The following is a 26,734-nucleotide window of genomic DNA, read 5'->3' on the forward strand; positions in this document are numbered from 1 at the left end:
AGGCAGGGAGGGAGGGGGGAGAGAAGTCAGAGGAGGACTGAGGAGAGCTAATGATGACAGAGGCACGCAAACTGACCATGGTGTCAGGGCTCAGCAGCCATGATACACTGTGGTCAGTTTACAAAGGGGAGGGCAGAAACTGGCAGGATCAGCCAGGTATTACACGTCTTACATCGGGCCAAATGACAAAGCACAAGCACTGTGCTATATAAAATGCTTTAAAGGAGCAGGATCAATTTTTTTTTGGTTAACAAACGCATTAAAGCATGTAGCTGATTTATAGTTTCTGTAGGTAATGAACTGCAAGGACTAGGCAGTGCTTGGAATTTTTGTGAGCATATATGGTATTGCTGTTAATAAATCTATGTCACATATAATTTAATTTGCATAAAGGTAGTTATCCAGTCATTTGCCTTTAAGGAGAGCAAAAAAACCCCAAAACTTTACATATCTAAAAGAGAAAAAAAATGTATTCAGACAGATTTTCACGTACAAAGTGTGTACAAATTACAAGAGATTCACAGCATGACCAGAATATTTAGGCAGAGGGAAAGCCATTTTTATTAATATCTACTGAAAATCTGAATCACGGTGGTCATTTCATTCGGTCATGTCAGTTGGCTCTCACAAAATTCTGTAGTGTATATGGTAGTACTTTATTGCATCAGCAGCTTGTTTGCAGAAAGGAATTACAACCCAAAAATATATCAACAATTGCTTATTGCTTAGTTGTTGGGATAATAAATTCTTTAGTATTTTTTCAGTACCTTTCTATCCTTAACTTTTCATTCATCAATTTTCTTTACATTCTCCTGAACAATAAATTACTTAAAATGAAAAAAGGAGAATACATTACATTCTCAAAAAAAATGAAAATAAAAAATAATAATAATAATATAATCATGTAGGACTTTTAAACAGTTCAAACATTTAACATAAAATTGTACGAAATATCTCTCCTAGCTTAGTGGCCTAAATATAAATAAAATAATTTTTTTTTTATACTAATTTAACTTTATACACATATAACCAGTAAAGGGCTAGTGACACAAAACATATAATGAACAGTAACTGGATAAGTAAAATATCTATGAATATGTATTTACACAAAAAAAAAACATAAAACATATATATTGGACCTTGTGATATGTGCCAGTTGTGTTGTTACTATAACTCAGCAGTGTTTGTTAATAAAGTACATTTTTACTATTAGCCAATATGGCCTAAAGGCAGAGGCAGGCGTCACTACTATGCATGGGATACGCTTTGAAAACTAGAGGTGCAGGTTATTCAACAAGCAAAATATTTTAATCCATGTCAGTTTTGCAGAGTGTCCCACAAATGCAAGTGTAACATATTCTCTTTCGTGGCATAAAAAAACACAAACTATAAAAAAAAGTGTAAAACTAAAAAAAAGCTTTTGTTTTTAGCAGATTTAGAAGCAAAGCAACAGACTGACAAAAGTTATTAACAGAAAACGCAAATGTTCTTTCAAAAGCTCAGGCATTCAAAACTTTTTATTCACACCCTTACATCAAGTTTGTTCTGGTAATGTTTGCAACAATTTTAGAACCAGAGAGTGTTAACTGTGTTTTTTTCATTCAATTAGGAAGCCATTTTCTTACATTTTTAGAAGGGGGAAATGGCTGTGTTGAAATGGCTTCTGTAATTGAGACCAGAAAGGAAATCTCTAGTGTTTAGAAGGCATTAAAAGATATAAACTGAACAGCATAATTCCCCAAGAAATCACAGTGAAAATGGTAACTATGAAATCTATCTCATGAAACCTTTTTGTTGTATAACAGAAACAGAAGGTAACTATATACAAAACAAATGGACACACATTGAGTTCTTCTTTCCAGTATTTGTAATATATTGTTTTACATTGCATATGGAAGACCACGTTTTAAGCTGTCCCAAAAATTAGGTAGTTTAAAGGTAAAATCATGCTCAACCCATAACGTAGGAAAATTAGACGGGAAGAAAAAAAGGACCGTTCTGATTGTAAAAGGTGCAATATTTCCAACATGGATCCAAAACTACTTAAACTACTAACAGTCACTGAGTCTTATTTAATCACTGTGTCATGCACATTCCTACCAGGTGCTCATGCAGTTTATCAGCCTGTAAAATGCAAACGTGCTTTTCAAATAAATACATTTTCTTTATATCAAACTAGGATGCCCACTTATCTTTCTAACTGGAAATGAAATTACGTCACCTTTCATATTCGTCCTATAACAAAAAATAAAAAATAAAACATCGAAATAATCCCCTTCATCAAAAGGGTATTGACTATTCTAAGTAAAAAACGTGTTAGCTCATAAATAATCTATAGTGTTCATGTGTCTTATGTAAACCCTGTATAATACACAATAAAAAATAATGATACACTATTAAAACAATCAAAAAATGGTCAAAAATAATTGCACCTTTATTTTTTTTTTATTTCCTTCTTAAACTTTCTGGAATATATTTTCTTGTGAGATTTCTGTCTTATAGCAAACCTGTCATTAATATAAGCTTTGTCATTTAACCTTACAGTGTGATAGCAGGTACTATTACATGTTGTTGTGTGTACTGTCAGCTTCCTTAATTGACCCCGTCCCCTCGGCATCACTTCTCAATAGGTGGCAGCCTATAAAAAGAGCAAATATACATACCCTTCTAGTGGTCTGTGTGTTGTAAGGCTGTCACTTTGCTGCTCCCTTGTAACTGAATGTATTTCACAGTTTCACGTGTGTAAATACCTGTTCCCCTTACTTCATACTGTGGTTCCTCCAACTTGATCACACATTACTATAGGACATACAAGCTTTCAAGGTGAACCCCTGCTGTGTGTGGCAGGGGTAGCAGGTATTCAACCCACCCAAGGGATTGAATACTTACAGTGGCCCGGTTGCAGCTAAGTGGTGCCCTTTAAACACATTTGCAGCCGAAAAAAAGTAGATATATTAAATCTTTTTTATGAGCTGTCTTCTGTTTAGAAGGGACCCTGTGGTGACAAGGCCACTTTAACACCCCAAAGCCAAGAAAATGAAGGTCACATATTGATTTTCATAAATATTGAGTATAAGGAACACCTTCGAAGCTTTCCATAATGCAATACAGGCACCTCTGAGACCTTTTAATGAAAGAATGCAGTTCATACTGCATGCCTTCAGGGTTTCCAGGTCATGCAAGAGCCATGTTTTAAGAGGCCTGTGGTATACTAAGACCTTCTGTCACTCTGCAAGGCTAATTTACAAAGTTTATTCTAAACTTGCCAGTTCTGGAAAGTTTTACATGGTGGGAGGGGTGCTGACTTGTGATTGTTAAGGACCCAGCATTATAACTATACCAGTTGAGTTTATGATGGTAGTTTTCCACAGAAGTTACTTTTCTAATCATTTATTAGGTATGTCACAGCAGCATTTGCATTTCCAATAAGTGTTGAACATTGTGTATTTGCAGTCTCTGTATCCTGCTTTGATTAATAGTAGCATGCTGTTCAATCTACTATTAGATCAGTGCCTTGTAAAGCAAAGCTTTAGCTGGCAAACAGCGGACATAAATTGGTTTGTACATGAATAGCAATAGAATTCCTCTTATAAAAGTAAACAGTATTTTTTTATGAGTACTGCATTACAGGGACAGTTAGTCAGGAATTTACAGTACCACAAACAAACAGTTGATTGCTGTAACTCTTGCAAATCATACATTCAGTCGACACCATTAATGCAATGCACAAAAAGCCAAGAAAAAAATGAAGGATAAAGCAGTCTGCAAAAATACTGTGGGACAGCAATCACTGGGACATACAAAAACTGTTGTCAACATAACATAACATAAAGGCACCATTGATGTCTTTCTTATTTTGAAATACTGTAAAAAATTGCTACATATGGCACATAACACATTTTTACATATACTTAATTTATAAAATGTTTCCTGTTTTCTACTTGCGGAACTGTTAAAATAAAATAAATTGTTTAATTTAAGGTGGAATACTTCATATATAAAATAAAGTTTTACAGGTGAATCTATGTTTTATTTGTTTTATACAGCAATAGGGTCTTGGTTAGCTATTACACTGGACAGCCTTGCTTGTAACTCTTCTTGCGTTGAGAATCGGCTATTTGGGTTAGTCCTACTTTCTGCAAGTCGGTATGAACTGGCTGACTCTATGCTGGTCGCCAGGGGATTTTGTATACTCAGGAAAGGTGTATCCTCGCCTATTCTTTCATCTTCTGTCTCACTCTCAGATGTACTGCTCTCAGAGCTTGTGTCAGTGTCCAGTTCTAATCTATTGGAAATGTGGCCATTGGGTTTTGTTCTTTTTGCCCTCCGGCTGTTGACTAGTTTCTTTACAGGCTCCATGGTCGGCTCATACTCTTGTGTGGTTTCATATTCCTCATCCTCCACTATTCTTAAAGGACTTGGTGGCAGGCTGCTGCTATCATGAGCAGGGTTGTGATGATAGGAATTGTACTGCTGGTTATAGTGGTGATGGTGGTAATATAAGTCATATCTCTTGTCCCGTAACCTTGGAGGTGACACCAAAAGCAATGGTCTTTCTTCTTCAATAAATGGACTGACAGCCACAGAGGGAACTGATACAGCTAAACTAGATATTGGTGGAGACATCTCCAATGAAGGTGATTTCGGAGATATTGGAGTCTGGAAGTCCACTGGTGACATGCGAGCTGGAGTGGTCATTGCTGAAACATATCTAAGGCATAAAATTAATAAAATAAGTTGTTGTATCATGAAAAATTACATTTAGGTGAAATTCATAATTATCAATTAATATGTAATGTTGACTACTTTATTTCTTCATTCAGGAAATTAGATCACTAATAAAACATAGATGTTGTCTTTACAGATATCTTGTTTTCACCAAATATGCATAGTCAAGACCAGTATTTAAGCTATCGAGGGTAAAGCCACTCCCAGGCATAAGTCTAAATGAAGAGTGACCTACTGACACCCAGCAGGAAGACATTTATATGTTGTGGCTATAATACCTTTACCTTGATTCCAGGACCTTATGAAAAAAATTGGATGTGAAAAAGTAAATTAACTTCCTTCATGCTGATGATGAGATAATAGAGGTTGATTTACTAAAGAGTAGCAGCTATTGTTTACGCAGCAGTATGAATGGTCACTTTGCAAAAAAAATGGTCACTTTTCAAGTTGAACATTTACCATACTTAGTAAATAAGGTGAAATCTGTGTTCAATTTGAATACTCATATGCCACAGACAGTGTTGAATGCTGAAAAGTCTAGTGAAGGCTACAGCGCTGGAGTGTAGCAAAGGCAGGAGAAATGGAGAATTAAGCATAAATTCAGCTGGATTTATTGGAGATAGGACTTGGTAAATTTGACCTCTAATAAATGGAGGGAATCCCTTTTCTGTTTGCAGACTGACTCTTGCTGCATCTTTCTTTAAATTTTTATACAGTATATACTAGTCAGAGTCACAGTTTTTCAAATGCTCTACTTTTGGTAAATTTTTACTCCTATAAGGAAACCTCATAAAACCAAAGAAATTTGACTTACCTTTCACTGTGTGGTGAATCTCTATATGAATCTGGTGTGTCTCTAGCATGTCTAAGATAGCTGCAGTCTCTAGGACATCCAATACCGTTTAATCGCCCCCTTGGTCCTGTAGGACTTGTATGTCTACTATTTTCTACTGAAGATGTCACAATCACCGAGTGACTTTCTGAAATAATGCTTTCTGACTGGCCATTACTCCAGCTATGAATGAAATAGACACACATTTTAGATAAGTACCTTTAATTTGCATACTGTAATTACCATACTGTCATTTATGTAAGTTGGTTACTTCATGACCTGTGAGGTTTCAAATTTTTATTTGAAAACCCACATTTTCCCCATTGTGTTGTAGTCACATGCTATGCATTCCAGTGTGCTGCAGTGCCATTTGTTTTTTTAATGGTACCCCAGTGGACCTTTCTCCAATGCACCGACATTGGAAGCACCACAAATCCCAGTAATGTACTACTGTGCGATGTGGTACACTGCATTGCTAAAAATGTTTCTGTTAATTTTGGTGCATTAGACCTTGGTTGCCTTAACACAAGTTAGCATGCAACATAGCATGCATGTTGTGCATCAACACACCATGAAAATGTAAATGGCCCTTTAACCACAAATCATGTTATATCTTAGTTTGTAGCAGAATTGTAAAAATACAGTTTAACATACCTTTGGGAAAGAAAAAAAAGGAATAGGAACAAGAATGGTTAAATCATTGAAGTCCTTTTAAATAGTGGCTAATAATTTATACAGGCCTTCTTTCTCACCCATACACTTCACTTTGTCAATATATCCCTTTGATTCATAGGTTTTGATTTACCCAAGAAGTAGAGACCGTTTACCTTCACTAAGATGTGAAGTTGACATCAAAATAGTGTGCAAGGGAAATAAAAAAAGCAGGATTCTTGCTTGCACATGATTGGATGATTCAAGTGAAACAACTTCACCTTACTAAGTGAACATTTACCTTGTTTGAGAGAACAGTCTCTAATCCTATAGTAAATTTGTTAAACTGACTGCATAAACTAATAAACATTTTTTAAGTGAAAAAGCTACAAAATATATAATGAAAGTGGTTGTAAAGCTTTTTTTTTAATTAACATAACAAACATGTCTATACTTACCTGCTCTGTGCAATGATTTTGCACAGAGCAGCTCTGATCCTCTTCTTCTGGGGTCCCCCGCCAGTGCTCCAGGCTCCTCCTCTTCAGCCACTTTCCATGGGTGCACCCATAAGGACTCGCTCCTGAGTCCCACTGCTGCGTTCATTGACACAGACAGTGAGATTCTGCACTGTCCCCAACTCCCATGTCACAGAATTTGATTGACAGCAGCGGGAGCCAATGGCTCCCACTGCTATCAATCTGTCCAATGAGGAAAGAGACTATGGCTGGAGCAGCTGCACTCATACATATCGCTGGAAAGGATCGGGCTCAGGTAAGAAGAAGGGGGAGGGCTCTGCAGTACAAAAGTTTTTCACTCTAATGCATAGTATGCATTAAGGTGAAAAACCCTAAAGGGGTTGTAAAGTCAGAAGGTTTTTATCTTAATGTGTTCTATGCATTAAGATAAAAAGCCTTCTGTGTGCAGTCGCCAACCTCAGCCCCCCCTAACACTTACCTGAGCCCCATCTCTATACAGCGATGTCCACTAGTCCCTCAGCCATCTGGGACTCTCCCTCCTGATTGGCTGAGACACAGCAGCAGCGCCATTGGCTCCCGCTGCTGTCAATTAAGTCAGTTAGCCAATCAGGAGAGAGAGGGGCGGGGACAACCTGCAGTTCCATGTCTGAATGGACAAACAGAGCTGCAGCTCGGGTCAGGAGGGAGGTGCCAGGAGCAGTGAAGGGGGACCTGAGAAGAGGAGGATCCAGGCTGCTCTGTGCAAAACGATTGCACAGAGCAGGTAAGTATGATATGTTGCTTATTTAAAAAAAAATGAGACTTTACAATCACTTTAAGGCTTTACATCCACTTTAATTGTTTCTAATGTGGTGTCATTCCCTTGAACTTGCTTTTCACAATTGGAAGTCTCAGGTCTATATGGTGTTTTAAAAATGTGTTCATGGATGGTGAACAGAAAGCACACAAACCTGTGGCTGGGTGTTTGCGTAACTGTCGTTGAATGGTGTGTTGTTGACGTATAATGACTTGTAGAAAACGATGTTTCTGTTTCCCGTTCTATCACGTGTTCACTGGATATAACATTTTTGGAAACATATTGCTGTATAAAATAAACAAACACAAAATGCATTACTTAATTGTACTTTATGATTTACATATAAAATGTATCTTTTAAAAAAGGAATTTATCAAATACAAGTGTTTAAATATGGAACCAGTATACAAAGAAAAATATTTTTTTCTAACCAAGTTACTATAAAAAAAAAACTGTCGACAATTTACCTTTCAACAATTGTACATGCTAAAAAACGTAAAATGCATGAGGAGCAGTATCTTCTGTGTTATGCAAAGGGGTGACAAAACATTGTTTCAAACATGTTGCCTAATAAAATGTTATAGATGCACCATATTATATTTACCTGACTACAAATACATAGTTTTAGCCCTAAACATAAATAAAGAAAATATATACAAAAAATAATTTGTAAATAAAGTAAAAATACCAAGTAACAGGTTAAAGTCTCTACATAGCATCCTTTAAGTTGCCTAAGAAGCTAACCAAGTCAACCTCTCAAGTGATCTGTAAGATATATAAATTTCCTCTAAGGTGCTTTTTGTCCAGTTGGACAGTCAAAATTCCAACACTGGATCATTTTGTTAATTTCGATGTGCAAACTGATTTAATTTATTTTGGGAGAATTATTAGTCACTAACAGAAATTAATTCAGTGATATCAGATCAAATGCTGGCTTCTTGGCAGATATTCCAAAATGCATCAAATGGTTTCGGGCAAAATTCACAAGGTGATCTTTTCACTTTCAAATCTAGCATATCCTGTTAAATATCTCAGTAGTCATTTCATACGCTATCTTTTGCTTAATATATTCATGGTAAATCAAATGCAGGGATTGTGATCTTTTACTTTTAACAATAACACTGTTATGTTTTGCCTTTGTTTTGTTCATAGTCCAGCCCAAAGCTCCAGCTTACGTGCCACAGTGATAAGTATTAGAGTTACTTTACATAAACCTACATTTACCAGCTGGACATTTTCTGGTTGCGGATTTGGATGATGTGGACCATTTGCCATGTTCACCATATTGTTCCGTTCTGAGCGAAGACTTTGTCTAAGACGATCGTGCAACTTTTTTCTCTGTTTCCTAAAAGTGAGTTTAAAATTAACAGTTTATTAATACTGGGTAGTAAACAAGACCGTTATTTTATTTGTTAAATAAATATCACTTATAGCAGGCTGTGGAGAGCTGACAAGTGTGTGTTCATAAAATTTCTAGCAGTTCTTTGAAGGAAAAAAAAGTCCCTTTAGAAAGCAGTCTAGAAATTGAACATGGTCATGTAAAAATAACAAATCATCTAATATGCAGTAAAATTTCTCAGAATGTAACCATTTAATGTTACAATAGGATAATATCAGTCTTACAGTAGGCTACATGCACAAGGGTGATTTGACCCCGTGTCTCAAAAGTGGCATTTTAAATGCCCAGGAAGGCACAGATGCATTGTTCAGCTCTGCTGCCAGCAGCCTGTCAAAATCTATGACAAGCTGAAATATGGAGTGGATAGACATTTAGGGTGTATGTGTGCAGGGGCATATGGCCCAAAAGTCAGCTATATCTACAAATTACTCTTTATCAAGTTAACTAGGATCTCATGCAAGTACCAAGCAATACTTGCATGAGATCCTAGTTAACTTGATAAGGACCAATTTGTAAATTTAACTAACTTTGAATACAGTGGGTGAAATAAGTATTGAACGCCAGTTTTCTAGGTAAATATATTTCTAAAGGTGCTATTGACATGAAATATTCACCATATGTTGGTAACAACCCATGTAATCCAAACATACAAAGACACCAAAACAAATAAGTTCAGAAATTAAGTTATGTGTAATAAAATGGAATGACACAATGAAAAAGTATTGAACACATGACGCAAAGGAGGTGCAAACAGGCATGGAAAGCCAAGACACAAGCTGAAATCTATCAGTAATTAGAAAGCAATCTCATTACCAAGGTGTCACACAAGAAACTTCTCATGATGGGTAAAAGCAAAAAGCTTTCTCAAGACCTTCACAACCTTATTGTTGCAAAACATACTGATGGCATTGGTTACAGAAGGATTTCTAAATTTCTGAATGTTCTATTGAGCATTGTTGGGGCCATAATCTGGAAGTGGAAAGAACATAATTTCACCGTAAACCGGCCACAACCAGGTGCTCCTCACAAGATTTCTGGCAGAGGAGTGAAAATATTTATCAATAGAGTTGTCCAAGAGCCAAGGACCACATAAGGAAAGCTTCAAAAAGCTGGAATTAACTGTAATGCACTCAACCGCCATGGCCTGTATGCACGCTCACCATGCAAGACTCCATTGCTGAGGAAAAAGCATGCTGAAGCTCATTCAAATTTTGCTGCACAACATTTATAAAAGCCTATGAAATACTGGGACAATATAGTCTTGTCAGATGAGACCAAAATTTAACTTTTTTGGATACCATAATACACACCATGTGTGGAGGTCAAATGGCAGATCATCTCAAAAACACCATACCAACAGTAAAGTTTGGTGGTGGGAACATCATGGTGTGGGGCTGTTTTTTAGCATACGGTACTGGCAAACTTCATGTCATTGAAGCAAGGATACATGGAAAAATGTATAAATCTTGATATAAATCTGATGATGAAGATGAAATGAGGGTGGACATTTCAGCAAGAGAATGAGTTCAAACACAAAGCCAAGGAAACTCTCAATTGGTTTTAAAGAAGGAAAATAAATCTGCTAGAATGGCCCAGCCAATCACCTGGCTTGATTTCAATAGAACATCTATGGAAAGAACTAAAGATGAGAGTTCATAGAAGAGGCCCATGGAACCTTCAAGATTTGAAGACTGTTTGTGAGGAAGAATGAGCCAAAATCACACCTGAGCAATGTAGGAAACTAGTTTCTCCATACAGGAGGCATCTTAAAGCTGTCATTACCAACAAAAGATTTTGAACGAAGTATTAAATAAATTTTAGTTAGCATGTTCAGTACTTTTTCCCTGTGTCATTCCATTTTATTACACATAACTTAATTTCTGACTGTATTTGTTTAGTTTTCTTTGTATGTATGGATTGCAAGGGTTGTTACCGACATGTGGTGAAAAAAAGTCAATAGCACCTTTAGAAATATATTTACCTAGAAAAATGGTGACATGTTCAATAGTTATTTTACCCGCTGCATAGAACCCATTGCATTACATTGCTATGTTTAAACATTTTTAGTAAATATAGGTAACTACAGATGCCCTCATTTTGATAACATTATATAACAAAAGGGTGACCTTGTAAGAAACTGTCAGATCTAAAAAGCATAACATTAGATATAAAGAAATTATTTAGTGCAGTCAGGGTTTAAAAAAACACAATGGAATTGCTTTACAAAAGATTTAGAGAATGTTCACTTTGCTTTACTTAGTTAATAAAATGAAGTTGTTTTTACCTAAACGTGCATAGAAACATAAGTAATTTGCTAGTACCTAATTGAAAGACTGGAATAAATGCAACTTCATCTTATTCACAAAGCTAAGAACATTTAGTTTGCAAAGTGAAAGTTCACTAGTCTTTTAGTAAATCAAATATATATATATATATATATATATATATATATATATATATATATATATATATATATATCATGATTGTGGAGCATTTGAACAAACATGTTAAACCTTATTTTTGTGGAAACAAATAATATTAGATTAGATGAAGGTTTACTTTGTTTTGCAGTAGGCCACAACACACATGATGCCCACTACAAGCAGGGCAATGCAGATGCCGGTAATGGTCAGCACTCTTTTCTGGTACAATTCTTCAGCTTCTAGAAAGGTAAAGATAAAAAAAAGAACTACTCAAAAGCTAAGTTCAACAAATAACAAAAGTCCCAAATAATTTTGCTATATTGTCCCCATGAAATTGTTAATTTAAATTTAAGTAAAAATGAGGAAATAATCCAAATATTGATTAAATATTTGTATTTCATAAATAAAATTCTCTGGAGCCTTAAGAGTAGAGAAACAAAAAAATGCTGAGATGTGTATCTAGATAAATTCAGCATAAATATGTCTACATTTTAAAAAGGTATAGTAATTATTTAATACCCCTGACAGTGGCGCTTGTGACATAACATTTTTGACGCAGATTATGTGAAGGCAACTTATAAAATGTTATAGACGATCTGCTTAGATAATCATATTAAGAGCAAAATGTATTAAGTACATAATAAATATGGCGTAGTTGTATGTTAACATTTAACTGTAAGATGACAAACAAGCTAGTAAAATAAATGTTAAATTACTTTTCTTTAACTGAAAAATCTAATATTTCCATCTTACATTGTTATTTTTAAATTACTTTATTGTCATTATGGATTTGATATTTTACTTATCATTATATAATAAGTTTGTTGCCTTCACTGTACACTATCAAAGAAACAGACATATATACATTTGAATTTGGCTTGCAAAAAAGGGAAAGATAAAAATAAAAGCAACAGAAGTTAAAGTATCTATATATATATATATATATATATATTTATATATAAAACATCCTTCAGTTATTAAGTGCACTGTATCTTAAAGAAATTACTGAAATTATGATTTAGAAGGTATCCTAAAAAGGAGTGTACCAACCTGTGGTTTGTTTAAGTTCATAATCCTGTTACTTTTAATTTCATTAATGTTGACTAGGAGTTTGAGATGAACACAGATATAATGGGCTGTTATACACATTACTCCAGGTAAGACACCTGAGTAAAGAGGCAGCAAAAATGTTTAAAATGTTGATGCTGTCCCAAGTTGTGTTCAATGAAAACCTCTTATTGCAAAAGCAGAATTGATTTGCAAACATAATAAGGTGCCAGGTAGTCCATAATTTAGTAATTTAGTCCAGGTGCCTTTAACTTTTTCATTTCACCTTTAGCTGCGACCACTGCAAAAGCCAATTTTTAGCATAAGAATGTTTTTTCCTGAATTCACAGCACAGTTCTGATGTTTCAGCTTCCTATTAAAATGCACTATAATGGCACTGCAAGATGCAGGAAACATTCATGGGTTCGACTTTTTAAGGCTAGTCAAATACTCAAGTCAATATATGGGTACAGGCATACCCCACTTTTAAGTACACAATGGGGTTTATTTACTAAAGCTGGAAAGTGCAAAAATCAGGCTCACTTCTGCATAGAAACCAATGAGCTTCTAACCCCAGCTTGTTCAATTAAGCTTTGGTAATAACATCTGGAAGCTCATTGGTTTCTATGCAGAAGTGAGCCTGATTTTGCACTTTCCAGCTTTAGTAAATAAACACCATTGTGTACTTAAAAGTGGGGTATGCCTGTACCAACAAGGGCTGCTTATGCTGCATCCACTTACATGTGTCAAGATTCTATCAAGTATAGAACAAGTAAAGGAACAACCCGCCAGTTATTTAGAAGTGACTTGATAAAGCAAGAACAAATACAAACTATTATTATATACTACTATGTATATAGTATGTACTTGCTGCTGGCACTTTTTCCATATTGGGGAGTGTGGCTTACCCCTACTAGGGCTGTGCACCATCTTGGAAGACTATGGGGGTATTACTACAACTTTAATATTTTTTTATGCCACAGCATGTTATTGAAATAAATAAATAAATTAGTGAATTGGGTCATTACAAATTCATAAAACGTTGTATCTCTAGGTAAGATAACATCTAAAATAAATGTTATGCTAAACTTTATATGCAAAGGAATTATCAGTTATACTGCCTTCCTTTTTTTTGTCTTCTACAGACAGTGCACAGAAGAACAATGATAATTTGCCCTCCCTGCCCCCATTTCCTTAAAATAATTTTAGTTTGTAGCGTAATTTCGTTAGACTGTACAAAAAGGTCAAGCATTAATCAAGGTAAAATAACCCAGCAGTGATGTGATTTCCGAGCACAGAATTTAAACGGTCAGATCAATCTTCCTTTATATCTGGAAAACACTAAGTTAATCTTTGGGCAAGTGAAGATTTTGTGAGCTGACTTACAAAAAGCTTACAAAATCAAATGTGAAAGTAGTTTAAACTATTATTTGCATGCTTGACATCGGTTGATGCGTTTTTTTGCAAGTAAGCCTAATGCAAATGAATGTGAAATTAGGAACTTCGTTTTGTTTATGATAATTCAGAAAAATCATAAATCATATATAAATATATTTTACAAATATTTACACCTAACTGAACTTTTACTTTAAATCAGCTAAATACATTATTGGTGCATCAAAACAAAAGGTGTGCAAACTCCTACAGTTCTTTAGAAAACAGCCACAGCCTGAGTAGAAAAGGCTTTCCACTGCCAGTATACCATAGAGAAGAACCCTTGGCACTCTGTATGGCGTAGTTTCTCTAGAGAGGTCCAACGCATCCCCTGCTGAGTTAGAGGTTTCCAGTCAACAAGGAATGTGAACTGATTGCAGAGCTAAAGGTCTAACATAACAGGGTGTGTTGGACCTCTGCAGAGAGACTGCTGCTTCAACAGCAAGAGCAATGGTCTTCCCTCTACATCATGTTAGTAAGGGACAGACATTTCTACCCAGATTGTGGCTGCCTTCTAAATAAAACACAAACTAAGCCCAAATACATTTTGTTCAGATGCACCCTAAATGTATTTAGCTGAATTAAACTAAAAGTTAAATTAAGCTTTAAACCATGAAGAAAACAATATGAAACCTGATGTTATGTGCCAAGGACACGATTTAGTAGATGTGCCTTCTGGTTTACAGTTTACTTTTATCTAGATTGTAACCGTATGATCTTTGTTAATATTTGAAATAAATATTAATGATTGAAAGGAAAATTAATTGAGTTGCACTTACCTTAGAGAAATTTTATCAGAAATATATATTAATTATCAAATGTTTAATACATCTGTAATAGTCTAGCAATGCCCATATGCCCATAACTTTAAAAAATTATATTTTTAGTTTTCTTCAAAAACAGAACAGCGGTATAAAAATAATTTCTACCCTTTCTAGCCTTACTCATGAAACAACAAAATTAGATTATCAATAGTTCTTATAATTGGGAGAAAATAAAGCAGTAGAAAATAATTTGTCTTTCAACATATTCAATTCCCATGGCCCATATTTCCTAAATAGCCTGCAGGCATTAAAATACCTTAAAGATATGTATGGAAAAGTTAGCAAAAGCAGTAAAAGTTATTCTCTTGTGTAACACTAACTTTGTATGATTCTGAAGTTTAGGAAGATGATGCTTTTTTAATGTATTTAATATATGCAAAAAGGAGAAGTAGAAGGAGAGAGGTCTACATAAACTATGACATCTTAACATCGTTGTAAAGTATTATTTACACAGACTGCTATAATTTTAGTGTAAAGCTTAGTAGGGCCCCTTCTTCTTCCCCTTAAGATTTGTTTTCAACCTTTGATGGAGCCAAATGCAACTTGCTATAATAGGTTGGGTTTCAAATGAGTAAAACAGAATTCAGATATTTTAGTGGTTCTTTCTTGCCCTTCCAAATCATAAAAGTTAAAGAAAGCTCGGCATATACTCCCAATATTTGACTTGATTGCAAAATGGCTTCAACATTGGTATAATAGCTAAATACATATTAAACCTTCAACAATGTATGAAAGCGAGTTAAGCAATCATTTAGCATGTAACTACAATTCCTGATCAATAATATTTTTAAGATACAGTGCACCTTTTAGCATGAAAATGAAGATCTTGCAAGCCAAAGTCATGATCATGAAATATACAGTTAACAGTTATGAACATTGTCAAACAAAAATGAACAGCAAAGATTATTAATAAGGTGAAAGAAGTCAGCTTTTACTAAGTGAAAGCTGCACTGATAACGAAAAAATTAAATATAGAGAAAGAATTAGAGGGAGGAAAATCATGAAGGACAGGCAGAGTTAGAGTGGGATTGTACAGAGGAAAATATAAGGTTAAGGGATACAGGTTAAGGAGTCAACTGTAGGCCTGGCACAGCATGCTTGATACTGGAAAAAACAAAGTGAGGAAATGCTTGAAAAAAAGACTGAAGCAGAGTTTGAAGGGATTTCTCATACAGCATAACACCTGCACTATTTTGGTGAGGTCTGGTTTATAACTACATCATAAGCTTATGCTCAATTCACATGACTGGCATAGATGTTTTCAGGTAATTGCACCTAAAGGTAGATTAAATTTATTGCTCACACTCTAAACTGAAGAAAAACTGGTATGTTTGTTGAACTGATAAACCCAGTACTTCAAAATTGAATTGATCCTGTATGTGAAAATTTTGGGGTAACTTTTAAAGTGCAGCTCCTTGTCAGAATTGATTTTAAAAGGGATAGTTGTGAAATTATATAAAAAGGGTGTAGCATTGACTACCTATATTATCAGGTATTGATAGGTGTGTTCAGTAGCTCAATCAAGAGAATATTTCTGTACAACGTATACTGTGTCCAAGTATGTACTATTATAACAAATACGAGAGTGGAACGTGGGGGGAAACAGATATTTCAAGAGCCTGTACAAGCATAAGGTAGGTTATTAATATTAATTACAATTTTATGTTTATGGGGTTTAATTTGGGGAGCAACATAAAACTGGGATTTCCAATTAGGTTTTAAATGTTCTTTTTCCTCTACAATAAAATGTATGATGCTAAATGCATGTGCTATTTTATGACTTGGATATTACTAAATGAACAATTTTAAAATATCATTGTACTCCCCAAATTGTCATAGCAACAGGTTTTTTTCAATGCTCCCTTCCCAGAAGCCAATGCTTACACTGCAAGGAATAAAGAAAAAAATGGCTAAGGGCATCCTATCCCATTTGATATGGCTGGCCCATTCACCAAGCGCCAGTGCTGTTACATGTAGTTACAGGTAGTTACAGCTCCTCCATACCCATATTTCTACCAGCACCTGGGAGAAGTAATGGGGGATTGTAGGAATTGAAGGAAATTCCAATGATGGGGTAGAGGGCATTAAAACTAATCTGCTGCTTTGTACTTCTTTGTACTTCATAGGCGATATACAGATTTTCTTTAAACTCAATCCAGCAAAATAATACAACATTTCAACAAAGCATTCATCTTCATATCTAGCAGAAGAGTTGGGTGTCAAATCTGCAAACACCATTACCATTTGTTAAAGTATCCACTTAAAAATACATCTCATCACCTCCAGAGATCAGGTATGAAAAAGCTATGTTTGTGAAGCAGTAGCAATGCCATTAATGGCATTGCACCTTCTCAGCATTGCGTGCACACTTTTCTGGCAGAAGAAGACAAATGTATAAAATAATGTATATTTAAGAAGGTAATGTGGTAGTGTATATACTTCGGACATAATGTATATTTATATAGATACTTCTGGGGATGAATGGGTCATGTATGGGGGGAAAAGGTCATGCAAATACACGTGGATGGTGGAGGATGGTGCATATGGATGGGACATTACTTAAATGCAATAGATCTGTTGTTTTTACTCATTTTCATAAATCATGTGTCATTCATATTTATCATAAGGGACATAGACTCAGTTTTAAACTTTTGCTCAACTGCAGTTTTCCAGTATTACTTTAAATCTGATCTACATGGGTCACTGCTGCCATCAACAGAGGTCTGTACCGTGGATGGGTATCTCTTTGGAACAAGAAGTTTGTCATGCGAATACAATGGGGGTTTTTTTATGAAAGACAAATCCACTTTGCACTACATGCATGCAAATGATACAAAGGAATGTAGCTATTAAAATATGGGTCTTAAAGCCACACCCACATATCACTTCAATGCACTTCATGCAGCATTATTTGTGCTGCCCTAAGGTGTCACAGGTTGTTTTGAATCTTAAAAATTTCCCTCATATCTAGCAATTGACAACAAAACCTAAATTCTATAACTGGAGCACTTGAAAGAAAATAGCTAAATTATTCAGTGTGCTCAAGATCAGTTATTGTTATAAAAGACAGAACTACGGGATATACAATCAAAGCTTTCATTCAGGTATCATTGTGGGATTTTTTGAGGTGCCCTCATCACATACAGTAGCTGATTTTTAAAAATGTCACACTAATTTCTAATAATATAAGCAAATATGTAGAGCCAGATCAAGTCCAGCAGATATCATCTCATTTTCGTTTCATGATGTGTTTACTACTTTTATACAACATGCAAAACAATTTTAAATGAATATAGAAAATAACTTGGCAATAATCATACTGATTCATTTTTGAAGCCAACTGTCAGTTGGGAACATGGCCAGCTTATTTATCTCAAGTATGCTATTAGCAAAATTAGGATAGATTAAAAACTATAGCTGAGATGTGTATATATCTGGCATATAATAAAATAAGGTTTTGAACAATGTTTAAACTATAAATTGATCCCTGATTTGCTTTCTTTTACTTTGGGTCAGTTCTACACTACTGCACAATTAAGGTGCCAGTGGTCAATTCTACACTACTGCACAATTAAGGTGCCAGTACCCATACTGATTATCTAATCGATTTACTTATAAACAGTTGGTAATGCTTCTGCGCTATTTCTGTACATTAAGGTGTGCTATAAAGCAGGTGTTTTGTGAGGTGCTGTATATATGCTTTTGAGTGCCAATCAAAATAAATGACACATGTGTAAATGTAGCCTAAAAGAACAAATCTGTCAGATCTGGTTATATGCATCTACGGCTAATTTCCAATGAATCAACCTTGATACCAACAAATGCTTATACCCTATATAACCTATATTCCTAATTATGTAAAAATTTACTATGTGTGATAAAATAGAAATTATCAGCTTATGTTAGCCAAATACACAAATGGATGAAGAATGAAAGCAGGAAAATGGTTTGTAACATGGATACAAGAGGCAGTTACAGACAGAGAATCTGTTATCCAAGAACCCCACAAAATAACAAAGTGAACTGATCCTATTAAAATTTAACTCCCACCCCCTAAATTTTCTGTGGAGCCTTGGGAATAATAAAGACACTACAATGCTCCAACTCATGGAAGCAATTCAGATAAGAGATCCCATACCTGTATGTAAAATATGAGCATAGAAGAAAATACAGTGAAATGTCGAGAAGCGTACATTTTTAAGGAAGTGGATATATATATATATATATATATATATATATATATATATATATATATATATATATATGAAACATATATGAAAACTCTGTTTTGGTAACACAAAAGTACGATATGATAATAGTAGATGTTTTAAAAATAAAATTAATTTTAATGTTTTCAAATACTAAAGGCTGAATATTATTTATCTCTGTGTGGGCATTCCTTGTTCTATGTGGGCTATTACTAAAATGTAAAGATCATTATTTATAGGGAATATAGAGTGATTTTGCACTTTACATTTTTTTGGTCAGGTAAAAATAAGATATTACATATTAATAATTGTCATTTTTTGATCCAGAGTAAGAAGCTCCACTTTGGGAGCTTTTCACTTATTTTCCAGAAGCTCATTAACACCTGTTAAAAACGGTATATGAAGATCAATAGAATAAGCATGAAATTAAATACACAACTGAATAAGTCATAGAAGTGACTCATCCCTCATTGGACTGCCTCGGCCAAGATTTAAATTAGACAAAGCCAGCCAACCAGCAGGCTGCTACTGCCGTTTATTTTTAAAGCACAGCTGATTTGGAAGGCTTTCACCCACAGCAAATCTCTGCTTTACACAATGAATAAATATTAGTCAAATATACATGGAATGTTGTATAAATCAATCAGATTGATTTGCATATTTGCTATATGAAGGCCTGCCCCAGGCCTTTCCATGTAAAGTAAACTCATAATGGGGTACTTGGGACTCTGCAAGTAAGGGTTCTCTACCCTCACTCTCTAACCACTGTTTATAGTGTGAATGAACCACAGTGTCCTTCTGTGGGCAAGATTCCTGTGTTGTCATCCCACACTTGCAGGGAGAAAATCAATAGGAATTCAGTTTTAATAGTTACAGTGCATTAAAGATGATATCCTCTTTTTGTATACTATTTCATTTGAAGAGGAAGTCCATGCTAAAACTAAAATCCCTGCATCTATAGACACCCGCGATCTAACACTAACCTATCTAGCCCTGTAAAGAAAAAATTTGTATACATACCTTTTCTGAAGCTGATCCGACCTGATCTCCAGTGGCAGAAGCTCTACAGAGGGCACAACTGACAATGGCTGTGAAATTAATGGGATGTGACGTCACCCATAGAGTTACTATGGGCTTCCGTTGTCAGACGTGTCCTCTGCACCCGCCTACACAGTGAAGCCACGGCTGACAGCTCAGCATGGGATTGGGTCGGATCAGCTTCAGAAAAGGTATGTATACAGATTTTTTCTTTACAGGGTTTACAGGGCTGGATAGGTTAGTGTTAGATCACGTGTGTCTATAGATGCAGGGATTTTAGTTTAAGCATGGACTTACACTTTAATTAAAATTCCTTCATTTTAACAGAGATTAAAGGCTGAGATTACAGCAAGGGAACTTCACCCCATAACTACCATTTAATTAGCCATTTACACAGAGAACTCTTTCACATACTTTCAAATTCGCATACCATCAATAATTTTGTAAGGTTCAAGTTAATACAAAGGCAGAAACCCTGTGACCTTGCAGATGCTGCAGTGATCTGATGACCAATTTACATTTAACTACCAGGAAAAGGTGGTAGGTAACATTTTTTGAACTATAAATACAAGTAGTGGATAGAGGAAAGAAACACTACCAACAAAAATGATGTATAATTATTTCAATACTATTTATGGCAAAAATGGTTCATGTGTTAATACCATTACATCGTCCTTTAAATATCCAGCAGATTCAGATGTATATGTTTTTATCTTGCCCAATTTTTTTCTATAATATTTGTATTGTGATTATTAATACAGGCATACCCCACTTTTAAGTACACAATGGGGTTTATTTACTAAAGCTAGAAAGTACAAAATCAGGCTCACTTCTGCATAGAAACCTAAAAAGCTTTTAACCCCAGCTTGTTCAATTAAGTTTTGGTAATAAAACCCGGAAGCTCATTAGTTTCTGTGCAGAAGTGAGCCTGATTTTGCACTTTCTAGCTTTAGTAAATAAACCACATTGAGTACTTAAAAGTGGGGTATGCCTGTATACAGTTGCTCAGTAAAGAATGTATGGGTACACAGTTCAATGTTCCAAACATCACCTAAGCAATTAGTAAAATATACTAGGTGTAACTATACATCATATCAGTTTAGTAAAAGTGCAAGCAAGTTCTACAGGGATTTGAATCTATTCTAATTTTAAACATTATATGGTATTCATTATGAACAGATGAATCTGAACATCTGACCCACAATTGCGTTATAGCTGTATGATCCCTTCCAAAGCATAAGGAAATTGGTTAGGAATTGAAGGAAAAAAAAGAAGGTTTTAAAGCTTTTAGGCTCTAATATCTGCAGGCTAAAAGGAATGATTGGTCCATACCCATAAATTCAATTCCAAGATGCTCTGCCAATGCAGAAAGTTGACAAAAAGAAAGAAAAGGGAAAAAGTTTCAGAAAAGAGCAATACACTGTACTCCAAAACAAATTATACATGAATACCATGGCTACGCTATGTCTGCACATTTAAACAAGACATGTGATGCATGGTACTGTAAATGGTCAATTTAAGTGTCCATGTCTGATTTTAAGGTGTAAACACAGACATTGTATATCAATATGAACAGAGGAAGAAATCTGAATGTATACATTTTAGCTTTCTTAAATATATTCAGTATTATGTCATAAAACATTTTAAATTATTCTAAGTTATGACAATGTATCACTAGCATAACTACCATCATTTATATATTTGCTAGTATTCAATATAAATTTATAGAACTATACTGTTAGTTAACTTCAATACCCAATACTGTTTATAATTGCACTATACACCATTAATGCAAACTAGAACTATATTACACATGAGAGGCTAACCAGTTAACTTTTATATGCAAAATAATCATTCTTTCTATAATAACTATTAAATAAAATGAGAATAAACCACATGGTATTACAAAGGCATACATATTATGACCATAACAATACATATAATCTGTTTAGTAACTATAGCTAACATCCAATGGAAGATGGCTAAGATATATAAACATGTACTGCAACTAATAAAGTTGAAGCCAAATGTAACAACAACAAATAAAAAAGAATTTAAAATGACTGATGATTTAGAACTGTTGGACTTCAATCAGTAACACTTCAAGGAAATACAATAGCAAATAGCATCCATCCAGATTTCTTCCAAAGACAGCCATTAATAAGAGGTTACATTGACGTTGCTAATTAGACATTAGTTGCACAAAAGCTCGGTTAGTGGCATGCCCATGCATACATATTATTGCATTTATTTAATTTTTAGGCAGGAAGTTAAGCCTGTTAGGTTAATTTTCAGAAGAAGTTATTATGCAGTTTCCATCTGAAATGAATCAATCTGAGATGATCTGCATAAGTAGAGTGTGAATTGGCTGTGTGGCTTAACAAGATAACATGCTGAGAGAACATGCATTGTTTCTTTAAAATTTACGCAAGGGAACATTGAATTATTCACCACTACACTTTTATTTTTTGATCATGGCACAGAGCTTCGCTAAGCATTTGCTTATAATGCAGTGATAAGAAATAGATGTCTGCACTGCCTCTAGTAAGCAAAATAATTTTCTTCAATTTCAAAACGGCTTCAGTCTGATAGGACTACACAAACACTTCCTTCCTCCAAAAATATTTTTTAAGCTTCATTTACCTAAATTATTGGCAGTAATTATATTGTCGCTGAACTTTATTTAGGCATATGGATGTTACATTTATTTAACATTATCGTAAATGTGAATATTAATATATTGTTTTATGATTATGGTAGATTTATATGAAGATTAAAAAAAAAGTAAAATATTGTTCATTATATATTTGATTAAACTGAATTCAGCTTCACTGGCTCTCTCTCTTTCTAGGTTTTCTTTTGTAAGAAAATCTTTTCATGTCTTATTAGTTAGCTAGTAAATTAATTGTTGATGTGTGTTTAGTAAATGTCAATCTATCTGAAATTTAAAATAAATATCCAGCAAAATGTGAACATTATGTAACAGATATTTGGTTCCAAGAATGATTTAATTACTCTAGAATTATTAAAATGCTTTCTTTTATGTAAAACATTTACAAACGATAAAGTACATCACAAGTGAGGGATCTAGGTGAGCTCTAAACTATGTTAGTCTCCTTGAGTCTGGGTTACACAGTTGAGCACCAAAGGCCAGATGGTGACAGATAATCAGTTGAGAACGTAACAGCTAACCAAACTAGGCTATTATTTTTGATCTTCAAATTATATAAATATTATAATGATAATTTGCAATTAAGAATTGGGTTTTTAAATATATTTCTAAATATGCTTAGTGTTAACATTTTTTGGGGGGAAAATAAACATACTATGTTCAATTATTTAAAATGCTTTAGGAATTGCAAGGTGGTATTTACTGTATACCCAAATGGCTAAACAAGTACAATTGTAAGGTTACAGGACTGTTTAATAAAATGTGTTTTTTTTTTGCATTAGTTATGTTGTAATTGTTGCATCTGTGGAATTTGATCGCATTAACTAATTTGACATTAAAACAACTCTGCACTTGTCCTGTAACTTGTGCCGTTGTTTTTGCTCTGTTGCAGAGCTTCAGTTGGTGAAGAATAAGCTTACAGTTCCTGGTGTGTTTGATGCCTGGTTGGCATCAAACACACCTGGAAATCGAAGGTGCCACAGGTAAGCATTAACCTTTTTTCTTTTCACCTAGCTACACAATCACTTTACCAATATTAGATGATGTGGAAGTGCCCATGAAATTAGGATCAATTCACAAATCTTTAACACAAAGCTGAAGCTCTCTAATTTAGCCATGTGACTTGTAACTTTCAAATCTTGTTGGATTGGAACTGTCCAAAAACTGTATCTTTTTTTAAAATAAGTATACTTCTGGTGTGTAAGCTTTGTGAATTGAGCCTATTGTCTGTATATGACAGAGCTTGTCAGGTTATTATAGTGAAGTGGAAAAAAGAGAAGAAGACATAAAGAAAAAAACACAGAACATGTGCATTTTTCTTTGCTGTTAATCATGCTGCATGCAGAAGCACAAGATCAGGCATTAGATTCTGCCCACAATTAATTGTTAAAATGATAGAATAAACAACCACTACGCGTATCTAGTTACATCAAGCTGGAACATAATTTAACAGAAGTAGGGGTCTGTTACAAATTATAACGATGAGTGAGCTAGGGTTTATCCAGTTTGGGTTAAGGGGATTTTTTTTGCAAATGTGCCAGCATTTCAGAAAGAAAGGAGCTAAGAGGTGATGTTAGGACATCTTTATCACTTGGGGTGGTACTGCATAAAACACAGGAACATCTGTGATAATGTTGCTGTCTTAAAGTGCTATCATTATTGGTACTGATGTACCTCCAGATGTCTGAATCTACTCAGAACTATTTAGGTGGATCTTAAAGTAATGATGTATTTGTCATCAGTTTGAAAGTCATGATGTATGTACAACCACAGCCTAAATTGAGAATTATTTACATGTGCTTTGGAAGCTGCAATATATCTAGAAACTGTGCTATAAGTATTCTAGTACAAGTGCTGGAGGAAGATTTGCCTATTAATGCAGTTAAGATGATGCAATAGGATTAGGAAAGAACTGTTAGTACAGGACTTTAGCTACTGTAGTTAATAATGTGATTATTTTGTTTAAGTGTAACTAGGTATATATATTTTAATGAAAGAAATAAGAATTGAATTTTGACTGTTTTCCTTAATTTATTCAGCCATGTATAATTAGAAAACCAATATAAGTTAGAATTTCTACATGTGGTATCCTGCATCTTATAGTTTTCTTACCTTTGTCAAGGCTACAATCTCTTATAATGTTCTATGCTAACATTACATGCATGCCCATCCACACTAGTGCATCAAAAGGATATCAAGATAACAATAATAATAATATCCATTATTATTATTTTTTGCCATGCTACAGGCAGAGCAAACAGTACTGAGCCTAGTAGAGAACAACAAATCAAGTACTAGGTGAGATCTGAAGAGAGATTCAGCAACGAGAAAGCAGCACCGATTGAACATGCTCCTATTCAGGCAGAGACAGAAAGGAAGTAGACGTACTGTAGAAGCTGGCCATTACGTAGTTTTGGCAGCGATCACCAGTAAATTCATTTGGGCACCTGAGAGGAAAGACAAAAAAAGGTAGAGAAAACAGATAAAAGAAAAGAGTTGAATATATGCCAGAAAGAAGAACCTTAAGTGTAAACTGATTGTTCTTGGAATACCACCATCAAAGATCGTGTCTCAGTTTTTGTACCGGCATGACTTGTAGATTATTTTTTTCATTTACTTGTGAGATATGTATTTGAAACATGTATATAACACAAGCACAAACTGATAATTATATCAAACAATGATTGATTGATTGATTGATTGAGTGATTTAAAAATTGCTTGTTTGAATGGTTGATTGAACAAGTCATGTGTGCTACAAAAAAGAAAATCATCTCTGATCAGTGACATCATGAAGCATAAGAGCTAATCATTTTTTTTATTTGTTGCTGCATTTGGGGGATAAAAAAGTCAAATATCAGAGTACTAGGACATACTTTCTGCTCTTATGACTCTCAGAGGATCGGTCGCAGTACACCGTGCTCCCATGAATCCTGGTTTGCACCTAAAGGGTAAAAATGTGATGAGCAAAATAAAATAAAAAAAAAAATAAAGGTATCCACCTGAACTTGTATTCCTGTAGGATATGTGAGAGAAGCATTCATATTGTCAACATATCATAGTGATCTTCCATGCAATCTATAACTCAAGCTTAAACATAGTTCAAGCAGATCATACATGATATACAGTAACACAAACTGGTACCATTTATAGTGACAAGAGTCGAATAAACATTATGCTCAGTACCAGCACTGTATATGATACATACAAGTTTGTTTCAAGCACCCACAACATTCATAGTCCTCGATGTACTTAAGGAGAAGAATGTTCACTTAACCAAGAGAGAATGTGGTTGCATTACGAAAGGCAAATCCACTGTATGTATCATCTGTATGTACATGATTGGATGATAGAAATCAGCAGAGCTTCCCCTCATTTCAGAGCTTCCCCTTACACTCCCAAGTGTACTTGCAGTGCACTTCCAAGTGCATTTGCAGTGCACTTGTAGTGCACAGTATATTTGCCTTTAGGAAATCAACCTATATGTATTTGAAGTGCACTCTATTCCACTAAACTAATTAAAAAAGCTACACTTTTAGGAAATCATCCATCTAGGGACACCAAAAAAAAATTGATTTTAGATTGTATCCAAAATCAAACAAACAGGGTAGCGTGACCAGTACAATTTGACTTGGCATGTATGGATGCTTTAACAAAAACGAAACTGCTCTGATTCATCATAGTTTAAACTCTCTGCAAGCTCCAATACAGAAGCTGAATGTGATTTCCCAGCCTACTCACAGAAAAACATGGTTGACCTTTGGCTGTATAGAAAAAATTGCTTCCAAAACCTCTAAAACCCAACCAAGATGTTTTTTTCTTTTGGACAGAGTAGGGAATTACTGAAACCCCTGTTGATTTTTTTTTAACATCCGTATCCCACTGGAGAAATTTCCCTTCACTTTCTGTCCTGTAGACCTAAAAAGAAGTGCGAGGAATACTATCCAAAGCGAAGAAAATCTCCCCTAAGATGTCATTAAAACAGATGCCCCCAGTTGCTTTGTCTATATCATCACCAGTACAAATAGACTAAATTTAAATGGGACACAGGGGTTCTAATCCTTCCCCACTCTATCCAAAGCAAAAAAGTTTCAGCTTTAAATATAAAGACAGAAGGAGAGCAGCGCCGCCCTCCTTCTGTCTGTGCTTTCCACAGAGTTACTTCTAGCCTGCCAGGAGCTGGCAGACATCCACAGTCAGCTTATCTAA

At 34.8% G+C, this 26,734-nt stretch overlaps 1 protein-coding gene across 13 annotated transcripts in view; it reads right to left on the reverse strand.

Moving 5' to 3' along the window:
* Positions 1–537: 537 nt before the first annotated feature.
* Positions 538–26,734, reverse strand: part of NRG1 (neuregulin 1) — a 934,313-nt gene continuing 908,116 nt past the window's right edge. For 6 of the 13 annotated variants that reach the window (XM_073598301.1, XM_073598341.1, XM_073598385.1 and 3 more), the window contains 7 exons: positions 25,402–25,469; positions 21,188–21,211; positions 11,441–11,543; positions 8,701–8,827; positions 7,638–7,768; positions 5,543–5,743; positions 538–4,711 (listed from right to left, as the gene is read on the reverse strand). In XM_073598301.1, coding sequence (XP_073454402.1) covers positions 4,039–4,711; positions 5,543–5,743; positions 7,638–7,768; positions 8,701–8,827; positions 11,441–11,543; positions 21,188–21,211; positions 25,402–25,469 — 1,327 coding nt within the window. In that variant the 3' untranslated portion in view covers positions 538–4,038. Of the gene's footprint in view, positions 4,712–5,542; positions 5,744–7,637; positions 7,769–8,700; positions 8,828–11,440; positions 11,544–21,187; positions 21,212–24,914; positions 24,974–25,401; positions 25,470–26,734 lie in introns of all 13 variants that reach the window. The other 7 variants (XM_073598318.1, XM_073598350.1, XM_073598402.1 and 4 more) reach the window with 4 other exon arrangements.

The sequence above is a fragment of the Aquarana catesbeiana genome, linkage group LG01 (assembly GCF_042186555.1).
Source record: "Aquarana catesbeiana isolate 2022-GZ linkage group LG01, ASM4218655v1, whole genome shotgun sequence".
NCBI classification, from domain to species: domain Eukaryota; kingdom Metazoa; phylum Chordata; class Amphibia; order Anura; family Ranidae; genus Aquarana; species Aquarana catesbeiana.